The 22850-nt window shown below is 39.1% G+C and overlaps 1 protein-coding gene across 8 annotated transcripts in view; it reads right to left on the minus strand.

Moving 5' to 3' along the window:
* Positions 1-10792, minus strand: part of Mtmr1 (myotubularin related protein 1) — a 93643-nt gene extending 82851 nt beyond the window's left edge. For 5 of the 8 annotated variants that reach the window (XM_006973925.4, XM_006973924.4, XM_076561618.1 and 2 more), the window contains exons 1-2: positions 10471-10792; positions 5334-5439 (exon numbers count right to left, since the gene is read on the minus strand). In XM_006973925.4, coding sequence (XP_006973987.1) covers positions 5334-5439; positions 10471-10625 — 261 coding nt within the window. In that variant the 5' untranslated portion in view covers positions 10626-10792. Of the gene's footprint in view, positions 1-5333; positions 5440-6361; positions 6383-10470 lie in introns of those variants that run through there. The other 3 variants (XM_076561620.1, XM_076561619.1, XM_076561617.1) reach the window with 3 other exon arrangements.
* Between the last annotated feature and the right edge of the window lie 12058 nt (positions 10793-22850).

Genomic DNA, 22850 nt, shown 5'->3' on the forward strand with positions numbered 1-22850 from the left:
AGTGTGAAAAAGAAAAATCCATTTGCTCTACCTTTTCAGAAGCAGAAAAGCAAGTCTCAATATTTTAAAAACATAATTCCTTTTCATAGAATGATCATCTTTTCTCATTTACTATAGTGATTTAAAACTAGACAGCTATTGTTCAGACAGGTAATAATGGGGCTTTGTAAAAATGCTTCTATAGGGACATATTAAACCTTCAATTCTCCACATCACTCTCCTATATTTACCTTCCTTGTTAACTGTCCCATGTAGGCATCTGCATCTGCAGCCTATGATTAATAAGTAAGTCATGTAGCCAGGTATTCAGCCATAGATTATGACAGTAGATCCTGAAAGGGCATGCTCAAGCTTTCATTTTCATAGACTAGCTCCCAACTCAGGAAACATGAACCAAGACCTAATTCAAGCATAATAAGGTGCTCCCCATACACTGTTTTTCCTCCTTCCCTCCAAAGTCCTTTTGGAAATTTCTTTTGAAGATCCAGAGACTAATTACAGCACTCTCCTGGTTCAACAATACCTAGATTTCTTTGCCAAATAGTCTAAACTAAGAAAGGGGAGAAAATTTGTATCCTGCCCTCCCAATTTTCTCCTTTTTTATAGTTTACACTATTTAAAGATGAAATCTAGGGATTACTGTGTGCACAGGGTAAGGGGAGTAAAAAGACAGCAGAGGAACAGATAAGCGATAATGATAATGCTAGAGCCAGAAGAAGCAAGATGGTCACATAGTACACTAATTGGTAGAAGCAGACCGGAATCAAGTCCTTTTGAACAAAACATAATTGAAAAACATTCTAGAAATAAAGGCATTTAGACACTTAAAATCTGATGATGAATCTTTCAGCATTTCAATTAAGGAAACCCCAAAGACTATACAAGTTTGCACACTGAGAGATTACACAAGGTCACAGAGCTAGCCAGTACTGTTTGTACTACTCCATAAAATTCCCTCTTCCTGTACAAGTTGTACTTTCCAAATAATGGAAGTTATGATTGGTTGAGTCATTTCTACTCAATAGAATATTTGAGTCCCTGGAAATATTTCAGTATAATTTCTAAAAGTATTATTGCATCTACTCTATGAAAATTATATTCAGATCATAGTATTATTTTTTTTTACAAATTCAAGGGAGAAAATTTAAAATAATGTCTTTATTAATTTTTTGAGAATTTCATACAATGTATTTTGATCATATTCACAAACCCATCCCAAAGATTTTTTTCTGTATGTTGGCCTGGTTAAATGAAAGCAATCAAGTTGGCAAAGGGAGGAAAAGCAAAAGAAAACATTTTATTACATTTCTTCAAATAATGTTAAATATCAGGTTAATTTTTTAGAATGGCTTGGTATTAATGTAAGCATTTATTAATTAGTAGTATCTGTCTACCTTTTCAGGTGTGACAATGTCTGCCAAATACCTCTCATTTCACAATTCTACCTCTACAAATTGAGCTTGCTGTAATTACATAACACTTGTAACATTGGTCTTTCCATGTGCATAAGAACTGTAGGAGACTAGGTATAGTAGAGCACACCTGTACTCCCAATACACTGGAAGGAAGAGCCATGAAGATGTAGACTTTTTGTAGAGAGGGGAAGAAGGAATAAAATGGGAAAGGAGAGAGAGGGGAGAGCATGTGTAAGGAGAGGGATGAGGGATAGGAAAGGAGAGAAGGAGGACTGAAGATAAGAGGGGAGGAGAAGAGAAAGAAAAAGAGCAGAGGGGAAAGGAGAGGGAAATGTGGAGATAAGATTCAAGGACAGAGCAGGCAGTGGAGGAGGGAAGAACAAATGGGAAAGGAGAGATGCAGAAGGAACTAAACACAGAAAGGAGGGTAGAGAAGAATGGGAGTGGTAGAGTGGGGAGAATAGACTAGGAAAGGTTTGAAGAGGGCAGGGAAAGGAAGAGAAAGGGTAAAGAAGCAGGAGGAAGAACAGAAAACAGGGATGAGAGAAGAAAAGGGAGGCAAATGGAGACTCATGGGAGAAAAGGGTAAACAGGTAAGAGGAGAAGAAGGGAGGGATGTACAGTGAGAAATGGATGGAAAGGGAAGGGAGGTGGGGGGAGAAAGAAAGAGGGAGAGAAACAGAAGAGAAAGGGGAGGGAGAGTAGAGGAAAGGAGAGTATGGGAAAGAGAGGACAGAGGAAGAAAGGAGGGAGGAAAAGAGGGAGTGGAGACAGGACAGGAAGAAAGGGGAAGGAGAAAAAGGAAGAGGGAAGAAAAGGACTGAAAGAGAGGAAAGACGAGGGAAGGGGAGAACAGAAAGAAGACAGGGTAGAGGGGAGAAGAGAGGAGGGGAGTAGAAAGAGAAGAGGGGGGAGGGAGAAGAGATAAGAAGGAAGGAGAGAAACACTAACAGACTTTAATAAAACTCCAGTTTTTAAAATAATTATGCATGACAGAATACTAAGGCAACCATATACCTCTTCCTCTGTGAGAGGTCTGAAATGGCACTATTGTTTTTCCTGAATTTTGAGAAGAGGAAATCAGACAATTTCAGTAAGGGCTCAACTGGAGAGCCACAGTTTGTGGCATCTTATAGTTTTATAGTTTTACATTGTGTGTCTCTTTCCTTTTTGGAAAACCTACCTAGTACAAGCCACCACATGCATGTGGGTTGGTTCTCCACAGCCCTTGACATAGTACCGAGTCCAGCCATTACCATTCTTCTGCGTTACTTTGTCATGGGATATTTTTTTTGTGCATTTGGCTGCAGTATTGGTGGTAGAATATACTTTGATGGATCATCTCTACTTCTGTATTTATTTATTTATTACTAGACCTCAACCACAGTCTTCTCCCCTCCAATCTCTGCCTGTGGGATGTACTGTATGTAGTCATGCACTTTGTATTAATATATTAAAAATCTACAGATCTGTTTTCTACCTTTTATACTGTTGGATACTTATAATCAAAACTTTTACTCTAGGGTATTGAATAAATTTAGTCTTATTAGAAAATAAAAAAGGAAGGAGAGAAGGAAAGAAGAGTATATTTGAGAAGAAAGAAATAGAGAAGGGGAGGGCACTTGAAAGAAGAGAAGGGATAAGAGGAGGAGGGAGGAGGAAGGAGAGAGTCAGCACCAAATCTGTATGTGTTTTCAATAAGATATTTACACAATAAATAATGTCAAATCTTATCTATTAATGGCTGCAACTTCAATCCTCCTGAAACTGTATCTGAACTTTTAGGTCCAACTCTATGCCATGGCTCCTATGCCAGAGTGTTTCCAACACCCCAAATGGTTACTTTGAGTTTTATCAGTAGCATGTACAAGAGTTTATGTACTTTAGGAATGTTTTATGCTTTTATTATTTAAAATATAATTCTTTGAAGAAGATATAACTCACAAATTACAAACTTAATGTCAACTTTGTAGATTTAGTTATAAAACATGCTATCTTACAATAATTCATCAAAAGCTTTGACTATGATCTGATATAGGAACCTAAACTTCAATTTTCAAAATATATGAAAACCTTATTTTTTATGAAAAGCAATTATTAAACCATTTTAGCATGAGCTGATTCTGCTACACAAAATTTGTAAATAGATTGAAATTGATAAACTTTAGTTATTTCATGTAAAAGATCCAGTGAACATATACATTAGAAAGCTAGTCAACATTCAATCATGTTTGTTATTTGTTTTAGTATTTTGAGACAGTATCCCAGGTTAGCAGTAAACTCAATATGTAGCTCAGGTCAGCCTTGAACTAGAGTTGATCATCCTGCCTCAGCTTCCCAAATGCTGAGATTACTAAAGTGTGCCACCATACCTGGCTGCATTTACTCTTGTGCAGAACCCACATGACACCATTAAGCCATAAGGAAAAATTTACAGTTAACTTTTAATAGGCAATAAAGAAAATCACCCTAAAGTATAAGCACTATCCTCTGCTGACAGGGGTCCTTCAATGGACACTTTCAGGTAAAGTGGGGGCAACATACTACCAGCATCTCCCAACCATACACAGAGTGGCTTCCTGATTAGGTTTTGAAGACCAACAGCCTCAGATGCTCCCTTGTCACCATGCATGAAAATCAGAAACTGGAGACACTATTAAGAGATATACTACCAGTCTTCAAGTGGCAGGTTATCCCATTTCTACTAGTCTACAGCCTTTGGTAAGCATAATCAATGGCAACTGCTGGCTTGGTGAAGTGGACAACATAAGAGCAAATCTCAACCACAGGTGCTGGAGTCTGTTTCTGAACTTGTGCTATGATCTAAGAAGGAAAGGATGTTAATAGTCCTCAACAAGGAGCAGTTATGAAGAAGTGAGATGTTGGCTGAAGCTCTTGAACTATGTGTGAGATTTGCTAACTTCTGAGAGCTGCTCACTGATAACCGAATGTATTCCATGTATGCTTGTGAAATATTCACTCATTCCTATCAGGCAAAAACAACCAAATCAAACCAAATATTCACTCATTCCTATCAGGCAAAAACAACCAAATCAAACCAAAACAAAATTCAAGCAAACGCAAAGAAAATATCAACAGTTTCACTTAGTGTATCTGTTAACAGCTTATTGGAATCAAAACATTAGTTTGTAGATTGAACAAAGATGAAATACCTGAGATTTTTGCTTGTTAATTCATTCAATAACTATTTACTGAGTATCTATTAAGCTCCAAGACAGTGCTAGGAACTAGTCTGTGCCACCAAGAAACCTCTCACTCTTAATCTTAGACTATGCAGGGAATCCAACTTTTAAAATAAATAAAGGTTTCTTACACCAGTAAGGCATGAAAAATGAGGATGTCCCATTTTGTGCTGTAAGTGGTTTAGAATGATAGTATCCACGTAATAATGAATACTCAAATGCAATACTTAAATACAAAAACGTTTGTGAAGTAAAGGACTGTCCATCAAGATGTGATTTCTACACAAAATAGTAACAGAGTAAGCAAATATGTTTCTTTTTGTTTGCCTGCTGCTTGATGGATGGGAGTCTCACCCTGGCCTTGAATTTTGTCTGTAGACAATAGGCTAGCTTCAAACTCTCTTAAAACTGTTGGCATGTCCCAAGCATGCTCTATTATGCCCACTACACATGACAAAACAGAGCTTGATTTTTTTAATTATTCAAAACCTTAGGACAATTTTTCGTGTCAATTACAAAACTATAACCACAAACAAGAGACATAGCTAACATTTTCCTTCTATATTTCAGATTCAATACTAGAGTACCTTTGTCCTTGCCACTCCCAAAGGGTAATTTAACACCAAGCAATCAAAGGCTCATGTAAACTAAAACTACAAAGCTTCTTGGGTATATTATTATAACAGTGATGAATTAAACATTCAATGTTACTTACCTTGTAATCTCTGGACACATTTTCTGATGTCACTGAACCTGAAATCTGACTAGAAATTGTAGCAGCTATAAGCTGTTTACACCATTCAACATGTGACCCTGTAGGACTAAAAGAAATAGTGTGATTAAAAATCTTTAAACCTGGGCTCCTAATGTGAAACAAAGTGTCCTGGTTAAGAATAAATAAATACAGATTTATTTATTTATTTATTTATTTATTTATTTATTTATTTATTTTTATTTTGGGTTTTTCGAGACAGGGTTTCTCTGTATAGCTTTGTGCCTTTCCTGGGACTCACTCTGTAGCCCAGGCTGGCCTCAAACTCACAGAGATTCACCTGGCTCTGCCTCCCGAGTGCTGGGATTAAAGGTGTGTGCCACCACTACCCGGCTCAGATACTTTTTTTTAAAAACAGTGTCTCATGTACAGCCCAAGCTGACTTCAACTCACTATATAGCTGAGGATAGCCTTGAACTCTCCATCCTCCATCCTCTACCTCCCAAGTACTGTGATTATAGATATGTACCACAATGTCTTAAACTATTTGGTTTCTTTTCTACTTAATATAAGAATCAATATAGAGAAAACAGAAAATAAAACAGGTTCTAGGTTAATTTTAGGTGAACCAATCAACCTTTTCTGAAAAGTTTTAAGGTTGTAGGTGTTGGGGCTGGAGAGATAAGTTCTTTGGTTAAGAGCACTGCCATCTTTATAGAGGACCCAGTTTCATATTCCCATTGCCCACATGACAGCTCACAACTTTCTGTAACTCCAGTCCCAAAGGATCCAATGTCCTCTTCTGGCCTTGTGGGCACCAGGCATGCACATGGTGCACAGACACTCATGCAGACAAAACATCTATACACATACAATAAATAATTTTTAAATGATTATACATATTTAGTTAAGTGTGTTACTCTCTAACATATCACAGAATTCTATTCTATCAAAAATATATGGTAGATATAGTGTATATAGAAAATTAACATAATGCATATAGAAAATTAGTTCCAAAGTGAAATATTTACCTTCAAACATATGATTTTCAAACAAAATTCACCCAAATTCAAGTTGGCTGTTTAAAATCTAGAAAATAGTATACTTTTAGTGGGGATAAAGCTGATGATAAGTTAATATAGAACAAACTAGAAAAGGTATTTTGTATAAAGCAATGATGCTACATTACATTTCTGTAAATGCTTTAACTTACAAAAGCTTCTTCCAGTTGTTACGTCAGAGCTTCATAACCAGCTTTGACAAAAAGGCAGAACAGACACCAGCCAACTTGACTAGATAAGGAAATGAATGTGCTGAGGCAACACCATATCCAGGAATGTAGCCATCACTCCAGGACCAGCACAGCTGATAGTCACTGATATCCTGAGCTAAAGGTGGTCCCACAGATGTTGTAAAAAAACTGCCTCAATATGAAAATACAACAGTGCAAAGAAAATAGTACCCTTTGGTGGTCTAAAAGGCAGCCTTACCCAGCCTCCCAGTGACCCATTTTATAGAAAATAAAACTGAGCTTCCAGGTTTGTCCATGGTCACATGACTGGTGAGTGTTTGGCCTGTGCTCAACTGACTTAATAGACTAATAGGCAGACTAGGCAGTAAGAGATTTAAAACTTGCCCTCAGGAACTATACTCCTTTCCAGATCTGTCAAAACAAGAAAAAAACAAACAAAAAAACCAATGACACTTAAGACCTTTACCAGGAAGTAAACTTTCATCAGGGAAAAAAAATCAGCAATTACATCCACACCTGTGTGTTTGAAAGACAGAACATCTATTTAATTGTAGTCTCTGATTAAGGTGGCCCAGTCTTTGTGGTTGAAAATATATGTAAAATATTTGCTGAATAGGTAGAAATTCCTATGATACACTAGGATTTCATGATCCTAGTAGAAGTCAGAACTCTATCACAATTTCTAGGGGACATAAGGAAAAGGGGAGAAATATTATATTCTCTCTCTCTTTTTCTGCACGTGCTGTATGTGGTGTGGTGTGTGTGTGTGTGTGTGTGTGTGTGTGTGTGTGTGTGTGTGTGTGTGTGTGTGTGTGTGCTTGTTTTGAAATCGGGTCTCTCTATGTAGTTATGTAGTACTGGCTTTCCTGGAACTCGCTCTGCAGACCAGGCTGGCCTTGAACTCACAGAGATCCTCCTGCACTGTGGTTAAATGCCAGTGTCCCCTTTATTGCCTACTCCTTTTCTTTTTTGAGACAGTCTTTTTCTGCAGTGCAGGCTGGACTAGAACTCTCTATATTTACCAGGTTGGCCTTGTATATGCAGCAATCCTGTCTCTTCAGTGCTGTATTTATTGGTATTAACCACCACATCAAGCTTCCTTTTTTCGCACCCATCCCTGACAGCAAATACATAAAATCAACTAGAGGAAATCAACTGCTGAGTAGATCCTGCCCCGCCTTCTTCTAATAAGGGCACTCCTCTTTACAATTCACTGCATCCTGGGGTTGACCCACCTCTTCCTGTCCCCACTAATAAATGAGTTGCCCACGTAGCCCCGGGATTCTTTTTGGGTCCTTGCTGTGAATCTACCACAGGACTTCTAGAGGCCTATTCCCACCACTTTGAAGAACACACAGAGATAAAACAAATGAGATTTTTTTTAAAGACACAAACACAAGAGATACAGAGTTCTAACAACACTGTTTCAAAGGCAGTCCTTGGCTCCAATTATGCCCACTCCCATCTCTTCCTCTCTTGATTGGTTTTGTGAACCAAAATATCTCCTTTGTGGCTTAAAGTTGATTGCGTTGTTTTGAGAAAGGGGTGGGTTTATTGGTGTTGATGTGTTTTTGCCATCAGCAACAGGAAGTGGCCTGTGTCAGAGCAGTTACACAGAGTGATATAATGGGCCTGCCAACAGGAGGTCTGGGTTCAAGTCCGATTTTTGTCACCAGCTAGATCTGTGACCTTTAGGAAGCCACATCCTCTCACAGGACCACAGCTTCTTCTCAAAGAGAAGTGAAATACTCTGAAGACTACACAGGCCTCAAGGTTCCAGGACCACATGTAAGACAAGCTCACAGAGCCCAATTTGCCTTTAGGGGGAGTCACTCCTCAAAGAAAAGCATGTATGGGTGCTTGTTGAGATGTCAGGACTGAGATCTCTTTTCTCCCTGCTTGTTATCTTGTGCAACTGCCCTCCATGCTCAATTGGCCTTTCCCAGTTGGACGTGGCAGGTATGACTTAAACTGCTTTCTTTGAAATCTGCTTCACAAGCTTGGTTTCACCAGCCTGGACAGTTGTGGGCACAATAACCACCCCTCAGAGACACCTACAGTCCACACAGAGTAAGACTCACCTGCTTCTCTGTTAAGTGCTAAGTACCTTGAAAATCCTCCCAGCCTTATTACCATGCCAGTTCCTCTTGCCTGAATTGCATCCATCTTCTGTGTCCTCTTCCTGCCTTATGAATTGAAGCCCCAGATAGGTGGCTAAGACCTTCTGGTTTAGGTTTACAAGCCAGACTAGACTTAGTGTGGTCTCCAAGAATCTGTATTTTCACCTGGGAATATTCTGATGCATGTTAAGAGAACCATACACATCCTGAGAAGGGATGTTAACACAATTTCTTAGAGAAGTAGTGTGCCTGTTCTCACAGACAACAGGCCATCTCTCTTATCAGTTCCTCAAAAGGTACACATTGTGCTCTCATAGCCAAAGTGCTCTCCCTATTCCATGTATTAGGTAACTTCCATTATTTCCTCAATTCAAATGCCTGTTCTCCTTCTGTACTGCCCACTTCATTAACATCTTATATCCTCAAATTAAATCAAGTACCACATGTCCACATAGCCAAAACATAATGGGTCACTATTGAGGCTAAAGTATAGAGATTTTTAAAAATACAAATTCCTGGGCCTGCCCTAAACCTTCCAAATCAAAATTCTTGGAAGTGGGACCTGATCACTTGTAGTTTCTAATAAACACTGAATGAGACGTATTGGAGTGACATATTCCAGCTACTTCAAATGATTCAGACCTATGCTGCCACCTGAATATACTTCTATGTTTATCAATAGCCTAGCACTTACCACATACAATTTCAATTATCAGTCTTTGAGCAAAAGTAAAGTTATATTTGTTATTTTCTGAATGGTCAAGAACTCATGTGTTGAATACTTTCAGATGAGTGAAGTCCTCGTGGTTCTAGGGATGTCTTAACTGTGGTTAGTTTTAGTGAAACCTATTGTTCAGTGATTAATGTATTAAAATATACTGTAATTAACATGGAATTAGAAAAATTAGTTAGTGCTGCTTGTTGCTCCTGTACCCGTCTTTGGAAACTCCCAAAAGTTCAGCACAGTGGAATGACTAAGACTGGCAGGTGTAAACAGCTCAAACTCACTAAACTACATCACAATTGTTGCCCAAGTGCAGATCTAAGTGGGGAAACTGGATGTTCCAGCCATCTCTTGTTATTACTCGACTGGGTGGTGGCCTTTCCTAGTTGAAAATGGCAGGTATGCTTAAACTGACTTACTTTAAATATACCTCACAAATAGGAGACTGATGTACACAAGAAAAAAAGAACTGTGTCCTTCAAAGTATAAAGTACACAACTGTATTCTTGTCTCATAAGCATTACAGAAGAGGTCCATCTCAGTTTTTCAAATCTGTGTATCTTTACCAACAGTGACAGATCTGTGGCCTATGGAGGCGGGGGGGGGGGGGGGGGGGGGGGTGTCTCACCTCCCAGTCTCCACCCCAAGCAGCAGCAGTGAAACTGGGTCTTAAAATCACACGATTTAGGCAAGAAGGTGATGTTAAAAACAAGAAGCCAAGCGAAATTTCCTCTGAGAGGATTCTTGACCCAGGCCACAAACAGATAAGGGGTTCTCAAGGAACTATGGCATTGGCACAGGTTTGACAGCTCTAAGGCCTCAGGGAGCTGTCAGCTCCTAGAGTGGAAGGGAACAGGTGCTCAATCCCCAGCAGGTCCTAGGGCAGCAGCTCGGACATGGAAGGCTAGAAATGACTGTGGAGGAGCCGCCCACCCACCCACCCCCAACCCCGCTTCGGCCCTGGACCCGGAGCTGGGAACCGCGAGGGGACACTGGGCCTTGAGCTGGACACCTAGAGGCTGTGGGTTCCAGGGCCCTACTTACCTGTCTAGCGTCTCCATGCTGGGCTGCCGGGAGCCGGCCGAAGCCCCACCCGCAAGCCGAGATGGTCTCCAGCCAGCTGCCGGTCCTGGCCCCGGGCCCCCAGCGCCCTCGCAGCTCGCCGCCACCGCGGCCGCCGCTGCCACCGGCCTGTCCATGTCTCGTCAAGCCAGGCGCCTCTGGTGAGCTGCAGTCCGGAGTGCAGCGGCGGCAGGCCAGGCTCCGTGACGCGCCCCCTGCCGCCCTGCTCAGCTGCTCAACTCGCATCAGGCGGTCGCCGCCATTAGCTGTCACCTGGCGCCCGGCTTTACCCACAAGGCCAGGCGCGGAGGAGTGGGCGGGAGGGGCGGGGTCGATGCGGGGAGGGCGGCGCTTGGCGCCTGGAGCAACACAGTTCCACAACAGCTATCCGCCCACCTGCCTGGCCCAGAAACCCCCTCTAGCCCTGCTTGAGCAATGGGAACACTACAATCTCTGAAGTTTGGAAACTGCAAAGTGCCTATGTATGACTTGCTTTGTTTTACAGACAAACTTGGTACACTGTAGACATACGGGTTTTTGTTTTTGTTTTAAATGATTGAAGAAGCTCTATATTTGAAAAACAAACATTTTTTTTTCTTTCAATTTTAAATCCCAGAAAGTGTCTGGGTGGTGACATCCGGGGTCCTTAAGTGCCTCTAGGCTTGACATCTTGAAGCATAAACAATTCCATGGGGTTTTAGCAATTTCCATTCCGTTCTTCTCTCCATCCATCCTACTTTCCCCCACTCCAACTCCACAAATCCACCTCCCAGCCATCTGTAGGACAACCACATGCTCCAAAGACGCCCTCAGAACTTCTGCCCTTGGTTTATGTTAAGTTTAACATTTAACTTCTGTTATGCAAATCATCACTATGAAAATCAAGCCAATATCTGATAAATTAGGATATTCACTTTCTAGGATAGACTTATTACCCTGTTCATTTTGCTTTGGTTCCAATATCCAGAACTTATTCTCTATTGTTTCTGCTTGATTTTGTTGCACATGGGTACAGGATTAAGAGCCATTTGCCTGTGGTTGCATTAGACATGGACAGGAAACCTCTGACCTACATCTGACTAAGAACATATAAAGAGAGTACTCGGCTACAACCCAGCCAAAACGCTTAACTCATTATTAGGGATTAAATGGTAACATTATCTTCCAATTTCCATGATGGAGTCCTAACTTCCTGGTATATGATGATGGGGACTTTGGGTGCTAATTTGGTCCTGAAGGAAAGGCCCTGATCACAATAGATTAGTGTCCTTGGAATTTTCTTTGAGCTGTCAACCAGTTCTCAAATAAAGACACAGAGACTTATTATGAATGCTCAGCCTTGGCTTAGGCTTGCCCCACTAGCTCTTTTAACTTAATTTAACCTGTTTTTAATTCATGTACATTTTGTCTCAGGGATTTTTACCTTTTTTTTTCTTGTATATCGTACTTTTCTGCTTCCTCTGAGTCTGGCTGGCTGGCCTCTGATATCTTCCTGGTGTCTCTTTTTCCTTTCTTCTTTCCCCTCTCCCCAGCCTAAATTCCTCCTCCTATTTACTCTCCCTTTATTGGTGAAATTATTAAGGCCACTTCACTTAGTTAAAAGGAAGATTTATTTAGTGGGTAACTTAAAAATGAAGGGATAGGTAGGTCACAGGATCTGGGGAAGGCATATCGCAGTCCAGCAGTGTTCTCTGAAGCTCTGCTCAGTCAACCTCCACTGTCTAGGGTCCAGGAACAGAGAGCACACTTGCCCATCCAGATCTCGGGTCTCTCGGCGCCTCCCTTGGCCCAGCCTTGTAGGCATGACAGTTGCCGAAGCGTCAATGGGGGTTGGAACTTCCAGATCGAAGCTGGAATGGCTACCCACTACATCTCCCCCTTTGTCCAAAAAAGAAGGTTCTAACCTAATACAAGACTATATACAAAGGAATGCTTATCAAATATTGTCCAGGAATAATGAGGGATAATGACCTGGGTAAGATGGAACTACAACCAATGCGGACAATATCAAGCAAGAAACACATACTAAAATCCAGAGAAGTATAGAGCATAGGTAAATGGCATGTTACAAAAATCATTCCAAAGGTATCCTATCCTAAAGAACCTGAATCTAATACTTAATATGTTCTATTATATATATATATATATATATATATATATATATATATATATATTAAGTTGTAACTATAACTGCTAGTCTTCAATCCCATCAAAGACCTGAGAAGGAATATAATGGTACCTGAGAAATGATAGATGGATGCAAGCAACTTTCGGGAATCTTGCAAGAGTAGACGAAGACAGCTGGCAGCCTGGACAGTCACCTAATGTTTCTCAGCATTGTTGGTGCATTCAAATTGGCTACTAGGCCTAGAGTATCTGACAGACCATTTTTAGAAGCAGGAATTCTGAAAAACCATCTTACCCTGTCTTGACAGAGTACAGTGGTCACTTTCCTTGTGTCCCACTTGTCCAGAAAGGACAGTATTGCATTTGTACTGTCAATAGTCAAGACAAGGGCAGTTCTTTGCCCAGTAGGCCATTTTGTGCCAAGAAGACAAACTTCCAAATGGAAATGCCTTAGAAGCCCAACATTCTCTCGGGATCAAATTGGTGTAGCCAGGAGCAATTGTGTCTCACGTCAACAGAATTCTAAGTTATTTAAATGCCATATTCTCTAGGTCTATGAAGTGTTTGAAGATTACCTGTCCATCCAACTTATGTATTTGTAAATCTGGATAAGCTAACTAACGTAACTATAGAGATGACAAGCATAGGTGACTATAAATCTATAAGTCTTGTCTACCAAAATAACCTAAGGACTAAGGCTTCATGTAAACAAGGTAAACAGTCTATAAGCAAATGTATGGTAAAGAACAATGACTTCAAAATTGTGACAATACACAAGATATTTATAACAGAGGTAGGGATATATAGTGCGATATGCAATATGACAATAATCTTAAATATATATCAATATATCAAACATCCTAATCAGAAGAAGAACATACATAAAGTATGACAGATATAAATTTACATTTGTATCAATGTACAAATGTTTCAAATAAGAGTAGAAATATATGTACATTATAACAAATATAGTTCTGTATTTGTGTCAATATACAAATTATCTTAAACAGGAATATAAAAATAGTTTACATTTGTATCAACATATAAGAATCCATAACAGTGCAAATTACAGTGTAAATTATCTAAGGCTGCTATTTTACTAAATTTGTTTACTAGTATATACAATAATCTACCATAATATCTTATACCTATCCATTCAATTTCTTATTTTTCCATTTTTTTTAGAATACTGAGTCTAATATTTTTTCCACCACCAACCATATAACCATCATCCATAACCCTGAGAATTATGAAACCTAAGGGAGAAGGGATGTTGTTTTATTAGAATTGCTTCCTGCTTTTTAGGGGGTGATGTTATCTCTGTTGGGTACTGTGAGAAAGCTCAAATAGTTAAATCTTAGTTAGACTAACTGTAGGATCTGTAGCATGTGGTGGTATTCTAATTGTACTGAAATGTGATTTTGATTGTATGTTAATAAATAAAGTTGCCCGGGGGTCAGAGCTATTAGAGCCATAGCAAGAGTGTGGCGGTGGTGGCACACGCCTATAATCCCAGCACTTAGTAGAAGAGCTAGGTAGATCTCTGTGTGTACAGAGATACAGCCAGCATTGGAGACATATGCCTTTAAGACCTGGGGGGTTGTACATACAGACAGTGATGAGGCAGTCATGTGTTTGAGTTTACAACCAATGAGAAGGCAGAACAAAAGACTATGAAAAGACATACACACAGGAAATAGGTCTCTTTCAGGAAGCTAGGACCACCATAGGAGGAAGGCTGAGATTTTAGCTCTGAGCTCTGACCTCTTGGCTTTCTCTTTTACATTGGTTCTGTTTCTTATTTAATAAGACAGTTGGTTACATCAACAAGAATCCATTAAAAACCGCTTGGCTTGGCGGAAGGTCCAGTTTCCCCGCAAGGACCAGGTCCCTAGCCCCAGGGCAGCTGGCTCCCTAGTCCAAGCAGCCAGCTTACTAGCCCGGGCCCTGGTCTGCTTGGACTCAGGCCAGACTAACTGTGAGGTGCTTGCTTAAAGCTGGTGCTACAAACAACACAGGCCTGCCCTGCCAAAAAGGGCCCCTGCCTGTAAAGCCAACGCACGTGGTCAGAGCTTAAGGAAGCCAGAGCCAAGCCTTGATTTGGCTCAAGAGAAAGCACGTGGCTGGATTTAAGCTTTAGCTGGTTATGCTTTCTCTCTCTCTCTCTCTATCTCTCTCTCTCTCTCTCTCTGGATTTACACCTCAGACACTAGGTGGCTGTTTTGAAATTTCCTCGGATTTCTACTGTTCTACACAGATTTGGTAAGTCATAACATATCAGATATTTTAAAGGAAACTATTTAAAAGAGAAATTTTTTCCACATTAAAAAAAATGGGTTTTATGTGTACATTGGAAGAAAACTGGGTTTTGTTTGAAACTTTAGGCAGTCTGACAATGGAACAACTATATGAGAAGATTAGTATTGTTGGAGTTATGCAGTTTATCACTATCCCTATCCTCATTTTACAATTAAAAAAGATAGTCAATTTAAGTGCCAGGATGACAGCTTTAGAAAAACTGGTTAAACCTGTAAAAATTCAGACAGAAGAAATTAACAGTGAGGTTGTTTCAAGTTTGGATCATAAGGTTACAGAAAGAAAGCCTGTTTTCACACAGTCACCCTTAATTTATCATGTAACCATACAGCAGATGCCTGATCAAATGACTACACAAAATATTTGGGCTCCAATTGAAATGTTGGATTTAAAAAGGTTTAAGGAGGCAATAGTATCTTTTTTTTTTTTTTTTTTTTTTTTTTTTTTTTTTTTTTTTTTTGGTTTTTCGAGACAGGGTTTCTCTGCGTAGTTTTGCGCCTTTCCTGGAGCTCACTTGGTAGCCCAGGCTGGCCTCGAACTCACAGCGATCCGCCTGGCTCTGCCTCCCGAGTGCTGGGATTAAAGGCGTGCGCCACCACCGCCCGGCTGAGGCAATAGTATCTTATGGCATGCATTTCCCATATGTAAAGCAAATGTTAAACTCTTGGTCAACATATAATAGGATTGTACCACAGGACTGGCAGGACCTTGCACAAGGTGTTCTGGAACCCAGCCAGAGACTTCAATTTCTGACCTGGTTTAAGGATGAGGCTAAAAACATAGAAAGACAATGGAGGGATAAAGGAATACAAGTTTTCCAGGATCAGCTTATTGGAGAAGGCCAATATGCTTCAGTACAAACACAATGTTTATATGATGTCCAAACCCTAATTTTATGTCGAACAGCAGCCTTGAATGCATGGGACAGAGTTGAGGAACCAGGAAAAAAATCTGAGTCATTTACAAAGGTGATGCAAGGCCCAAAAGAGTCTTTTACAGATTTTTTTACAAAGACTGGCTTCAGCAGTAAAGAGAATGGTCTTGGATTCAGAAGCTAGTAAGGTAGTAATTGAATCGCTGGCCTTTGAGAATGCGAATGCAGCATGCAAAAGTATAATCAGGCCATTAAAGGCAAGATTTACACCTTTGGAAGATTGGATTAGAGACACAATTAATGTTGAGGCTCATGAGCATGATGATATGTGGGTAGGAGAAGCAATTTCAAAAGGTTTGAGGAATGTTAGATGTTTTGGATGTGGAAAGCAAGGACATTTGAAAGGGGACTGTAAACAGGTCATTCCTAGAAACAAAGTTTCTTCAAGGAACAATGGCAACAAAATGCCCCTTTTTCTGGAGTACACAGAAGGTGTGGTAAGGGAAAACACTGGACCAAGGAATGTAGATCAACAAAGGACAGATAGGGTAATCCTTTGCCTCAGTCTTCGGGAAACTCCCAGAGGGGCCTCATGCAGGCCCCCATAGCAAATCCAGTTCAAACCTTTCCTGCAGCCATAGAGGAAACACCTGCTCAGAGCAATTAAATAACCAAATGCCTATTGGAATAAATCATGCTGATCAGGATGATAAAACAGAGAGAATAGAAAATTCAGGAGAAAACATAAAGAAAAAATTTTGGCAAACATTTATTAATGAACAAAGATCAAAATTAACAATAAACATAAATGGTGTTTTGTTGTCTGGTCTGGTAGACACAGGTGTGGACGTTACCATAATTGCACCAGAATTTTGGCATCCAACTTGGCCTCTTCAGGAGGTAAACGTTCAACTGTTAGGAATTGGGACATTATCTCAGGTGAAACAGAGTGCAAGATGGCTCGAATGTATAGGTCCAGAAGGACAGAGAGGAAAATTAAAACCATATGTGGCTAACATAGCTATGAACCTGTGGGTTTGAGACTTGTTGCAACAATGGAATACTCAGATTAACATCTCTCCAATCTCAGAAACAAATCATAAACTAGCACATGTTTCTGAAAGAAATATTAGAAGATATTGTTCTAACGAGTGGTCACCAGCCATCCATATTATACAAGAACAGGGCACAACAACTGATGACCTTCCCAAGACACCAACAGCTCTACCTTTAAAATGGTTTACAGACAAGCCTGTATGGGTTAAACAATGGCCCTTAACAACAGAGAAACTCCAGGCTTTAGAAGAACTGGTAGAAGAAGAACAGTTAAATGCTCAGCATATTGAAGAATCAACCAGCCCTTGGAATTCTCCTGTATTTGTTATTAGAAAGAAATCTGGTAAAGGAAGAATGGTAACAGACCTTAGAGCAATTAACAAAGTAATTCAGCCAATGGGCTCTCTACAATCTGGAATTCCTTTGCCTACTCTGTTACCAAAAGGATGGCCTCTCATAGTTATTGATTTAAAGGCCTGTTTCTTTTCAATACCCTTACAAGAAAAATACAGAGAAAAATTTGCTTTCACAGTGCCTACTTATAATAATTCTCAACCGGTTAAAAGATTTCAATGGAGGGTCCTCCCACAGGGAATGTTGAATAGCCCAACTCTCTGCCAATATTTTGTACAACAGCCATTGGAAGTTATATGTAAAAAATTACCTAATATATAAATTATCATTATATGGATGATAATTTACTAGCTGACTCAAATGCAGATACTTTAGAAAGAATGTTTGAAGAAGTAAAGAAAATTTTGCCTTGCTGGGGATTACAAATTGCTCCTGAAAAGATACAAAGAGGAGATTCTATTAATTATTTAGGATATAAAATAGAGCTACAAAAAATTAGACCCCAAAAGGTGCAAATTTGGAGAAATAGACTATAGAATCTTAATGACTTTCAAAGATTATTTGGAGATATTTCTCATCTAAAAACTATTGTTAGGATAAAAACATATAAACTGACTAATTTGTACAAAACCGTAGAAGGTTACAAGGACTTAAATAGTCCAAGAGGATTATCATCTGAAGCTGAGAAGGAACTGGCCTTGGTAGAAAAGAAAGTACATGAAAGGCATGTGGATCGTATTGATCCAAAGCTGGATTGCATTTTATTTATTTTACCTTCTAGGCGTTCTCCTACTGGAATATTAATGCAGAGGGAAGATATCATATTGGAATGGATATTTTTACCAAATAAACTGAAAAAAATTAAAAACTTATGGGGAAAAAAATCTCTGACATGATTTGGAAAGGAAAATTGAGACTGTCAATTATCAGGAATAGACTCAGCAGAAATTTTCGAACATTTAACTAAGGAGGACATTGAAAAATTATGGACAGAAAGTGAACCTTGGCAAAGAGCTTGCAGTAATTTTTGGGAGAAATTAACAGCAAATATTCCAAAAGGAATAGAATTGATCTTATGAAGAGAGCTGATTGGATCTTGCCTCGAATTGCATGGCAAAAACACATATCTGGAGTTCGTACATTTTATACAGATGCAATCAAACAAGAAAAGGCAGGTTACAAATCAGAAAATTTAAGTAAAGTGGTTCAAAGTACTTATAATTCAGTTCAGAAATCAGAATTGTATGCTATTCTGTTGGTACTAATGGATTTTTCAGAACCTCTCAACATAGTAACTGACTCTCAGTATGCTGAAAGAGTGGTATTACATATTGAGACTCCAGAATTCATCCCTGATGCTTCAGAATTAACTTCCCCATTTATTCAATTACAAGATACAATCAGGAAAAGGAGTCATCCTTTATATATAACTCACATTCGATCCCATACTTGTTTGCTAGGCCCTCTAGCACAAGGCAATGATGAGATTGATAAATTATTGATAGGAAATGTGCTGGAGGCCTCAGAATTTCATAAAAAAACATCACGTCAATAGGAAAGGCTTAAAAGAGAATTTTTCCATAACCTGGCAACAAGCCAAAGAAATAGTAAAGAAATGTCCTTCTTGTTCCTTCTATAAACACCATTACCAGCAGGATGTAACCCAAAGGGTACTCAGAAGAATGAAATCTGGCAGATGGACGTGTTTGGAAAACTGAAATATGTACACCACACTATCGATACTTATTCAGGATTTCAATGGGCAACTGCTTTGAGTTCTGAAAAAGCTGATTCTGTAATCACTCATTTGCTAGAAGTTATGGCCATATTGGGTATACCTGCACAAATCAAAACTGACAATGTTCTATGATGTGTCTCTGTTAAAATGAAACAGTTTTTTGCTTATTACAATATAAAGCATATTACAGGCATACCACATAATCCTACAGGTCAAGCAGTTATCGAAGGTCAAACAGAACTCTAAAGGATATGCTAAATAAACAGAAAGGGGTAACAAAAATCCCCAGAAATAGATTGCATAATGCTCAATTAACTTTGAATTTTCTCAATGCCAATGAGAAAGGAACAACAGCTGCAAAGAGACATTGGATAATAGAAAAAACTACAGAATTAAATCAGCCAATATACTTTAATGATGTGGTGACCTCAGAATGGAAACCAGGGTATGTATTATGTTGGGGATGAGGCTTTGCTTTTGTTTCTACAGGAGAAGATAAGCTGTGGGTACCATCAAAATTGATAAAGGTTCGATTTGAACAAGAGAGGCCTCTTAAATAGAGGAGGTGATAGTTCATCAACCAGCATGAACATCCAATTTAAACTAACTTGTACCAGTAACACGTGCCTTTTCATTTAATCAGATATTAACTTGCCAAAAAAGAACATCCCCAAAATTAGTCCTGGGGAAAGGTTTTTGTTTTTGTCTTTTAGGAGAATGAAGGTTAAGGAATCTGAAGAACCCTGGACAAATGAGACAACTGAAGAAAAGGGACTAATCATCTATCCCAGGAAACAGAGTGAAATGGCGTATGGGTATATATTATCTAACAAATTTTATGTCTTCGTAAATGTTTGTTTCTGCTTTTCTCTAAAGATTTAACACTATTTGTCTTCTAATAGTCCCAGTTCAATTAAAATTTAAAGCTGACTTTGGAGTTGGAGAATGGCTCTCTCCTTCTTTAAACTCAACAATGTTGTTAAAAGGAAAATGCAAACTCCCTGTATCATGCCAGAATAAAAGAGCCATCTTCTGCTATGGGACAGGACAAAAGCCAAATTAATTAAGAGACTATTCTATTACTAATCTCAACTCTTTGATTCTATTCTGATTCTTTAAACTTTTCTTAAAGTATGAATTTTATATCAAAATTTAAAAGATTAATATATATATATATATATATACATTTTAAACTTTGTTAAGATATAAATGGTCATATAGAGTACTAACTAATTCTAGAAAAAAGGCTTCAATTAGCTGCATATATGTCTTTGTGTTCGAGTCTCTTATCAGTTTTCTGCAGGAAATCACGGCCAGGCCTAACATCAACTGAAGTCTCCAGAAAGAAGATGGGGCCCCACAACAACAACAATTTCACGTGGACAATAATAATATCACTAAGCTGACAAACATCATCTACAGATCAACTTTGAACTACAAGTTGCTCAGAGCAATTTTGAGATGACTAGCTGAGATGATCCCGTCTCAAAGACTACTTGAATAAGTACTTGAGATAAACCCTGAACTTTGGCATTATACACAGACTGGATAATGAAGGATATATTTACCTTTCTAGAATTTGACAATTAACCTAATTTTTTTTATCAGGATAAAGATAATTTTGCCCATACCCAGCAGGAAGCAATTTTAAGAATACGATGCCCACATTCCCAAAGAGGTGGTGTGGGGCAGGTGGTTTTTTGATCTTTTTAATGGGTTTTGGGTCTGGGATAATTTTCATTGATTATGGGGGTTGGTTACAAGTTGTTGTCAAGGGTTAGAAAAAAGGCTAAGCAAAGGAGATTAGATTTAAGGTTCTTGTTTAAAAAAAAGAAAGAAAGAAAAGAAAAAGACAGTTACTAGTTTTAAATACTTTACATTGGATTGGATTGTTTTATATTGTATACAAATTTGAAATTGATAGTTTACTTTCTCCTTTTAATCATTTGGATGTCTGTGGTGTTTAGTGCTAACTGTCAACTTGGCATGATCTAAAACACATGAGAAGGAGAGTCTCAATGAGGGATTATCTAGATTAGGTTGGTCTGTTGGCATGTCTGTGGGAAATTACCTTGATTATATTAATTGAAGTTGGAAGACTCACCCACTGTGGATGACACCATTCCCTATGATTCTGAACTATGACATCATTCCCTATGATTCAGTAGCAAAAGCTACTGAGCACTAATATACATGCATTCATTTTTTATACTTCTTCCATGATTATAGATATAATGTGATCAGCTTCCTCAAATTACACACTGTGACTCCCCCACAATGATGGACTTTAGCCTGAAACTGCAATCTAAAATAAACTCTTCCTCCCATAAGTTCATTTTGTCAGTGTATTTTATTACAGCAATGGATGAGATATTTTAAGACACCCTTAAGAGCCATTATATGTTCATTTTTTCCTGCAGCATGACTTACAGCAGAGGACTATCTGCCTCAGCCCCTATACTGTTAAAATCCAGCTCCATATTTTACCTACTGAGAGCAATGTGATCCACACATTTGAAACAAAATAAGGATGCCTAGAGGAACAAGACATTGACTTCAGAATGGACAACAAAAAAACTGAGGTAAGTCATAAGGACAATAAGAAAATGAAATGGATAGAAAAGTTCTGTAGTAGTATCCATACATGGATGCACAAAACAGTTTTAATCTGGAAGTGAGATGATTCAGGCTGGTGAGATATCTTGGTGAGTAAAAGTGTTTTCCACCAAGCTTGAGGACCAGAGTTCAATCCCTGGGACCTACATGGTAGAAGGAAAGAATGGACTCTCCCACAAGCTGTCTTCTGACACACACACACACACACACACACACACACACACACACACACACACACATTAATTAATTAAATTGAAATATAATTTTGAAAAGAATTGAGATGATTTGCATCTCCACAGAATCTTGTCTTTTTTCTTTAAAATTTTTTTCACTTTACATACCATCCTCAGTTCCCCCTCCCTCCTCTTCTTCCACTCCTCCACCTCCCATCGTACCCCCTATCCACTTCTCATAGGAGATAAGGCCTTCCTCGGGTAGTCAACACCGGCTGGCATACCAAGCTTAGGCATGACTAAGCCCCTCCTGAGCAAGGTATCCTACCATAGGGAATGGGCACCAAAACGTTAGTACATGCACGTGGGATAATTCCTGGTCTCACTGCCAGGGGACCCACAAACAGATAAAGCCTCACAACTATCATCCACATTCAGAGAAGGCTTAGTTTGGTTCTGTGCAGGTTCCTCAGCTGTCAGCCCGAGTCTGCGAGCTTGCACTAGCTCAGATCAGCTATCTCTGTGTTTTTCCCATCATAATATTGACTCCCATTGCTCATATGATCCCTCCTCCTTCTCAGGCCAGTAGAAGCTTAAGCCTTAAGCTTTGTATTGGAAGGGTTTTAGTTAAGACATATGAACATGAGATAATTGCAAATGATGGGAGAGACTAGCATGAACTGAATAGGATGCCTAAAGGCAATGATTGTATGAGACATTTTCTCAATCCCATGTGATCCACTAGAATTTAACATAAGTAAATACAGAAGATGAAAGGGCAGTTGAAAAAACTGAGAGGTACTAAAGAAATGACCCCTTACTCCAACCAGAGTGTGTTTGATCACCTAGTATCCTCTACCCCATAGAGATGGCAAAGTAATGTTGCTGTGGATATCACTCTGAATAAATAAAATGCTGATTGGCCAGTAGCCAGGCAGGAAGTATAGGCAGGACAAGCAGAGAAGAGAATTCTGGGAACAGAAGGCTGAGTCAGAGAGATGCTGCCAGCCGCCACATGAGGAGCAGAATGTAAAGTACACATAAGCAACAAGCCACATGGCAAAGTATAGATGAATAGAAATGGGTTAATTTAAGATATAAGAACTAG

This window comes from Peromyscus maniculatus, chromosome X (assembly GCF_049852395.1).
Source record: "Peromyscus maniculatus bairdii isolate BWxNUB_F1_BW_parent chromosome X, HU_Pman_BW_mat_3.1, whole genome shotgun sequence".
NCBI lineage: Eukaryota > Metazoa > Chordata > Mammalia > Rodentia > Cricetidae > Peromyscus > Peromyscus maniculatus.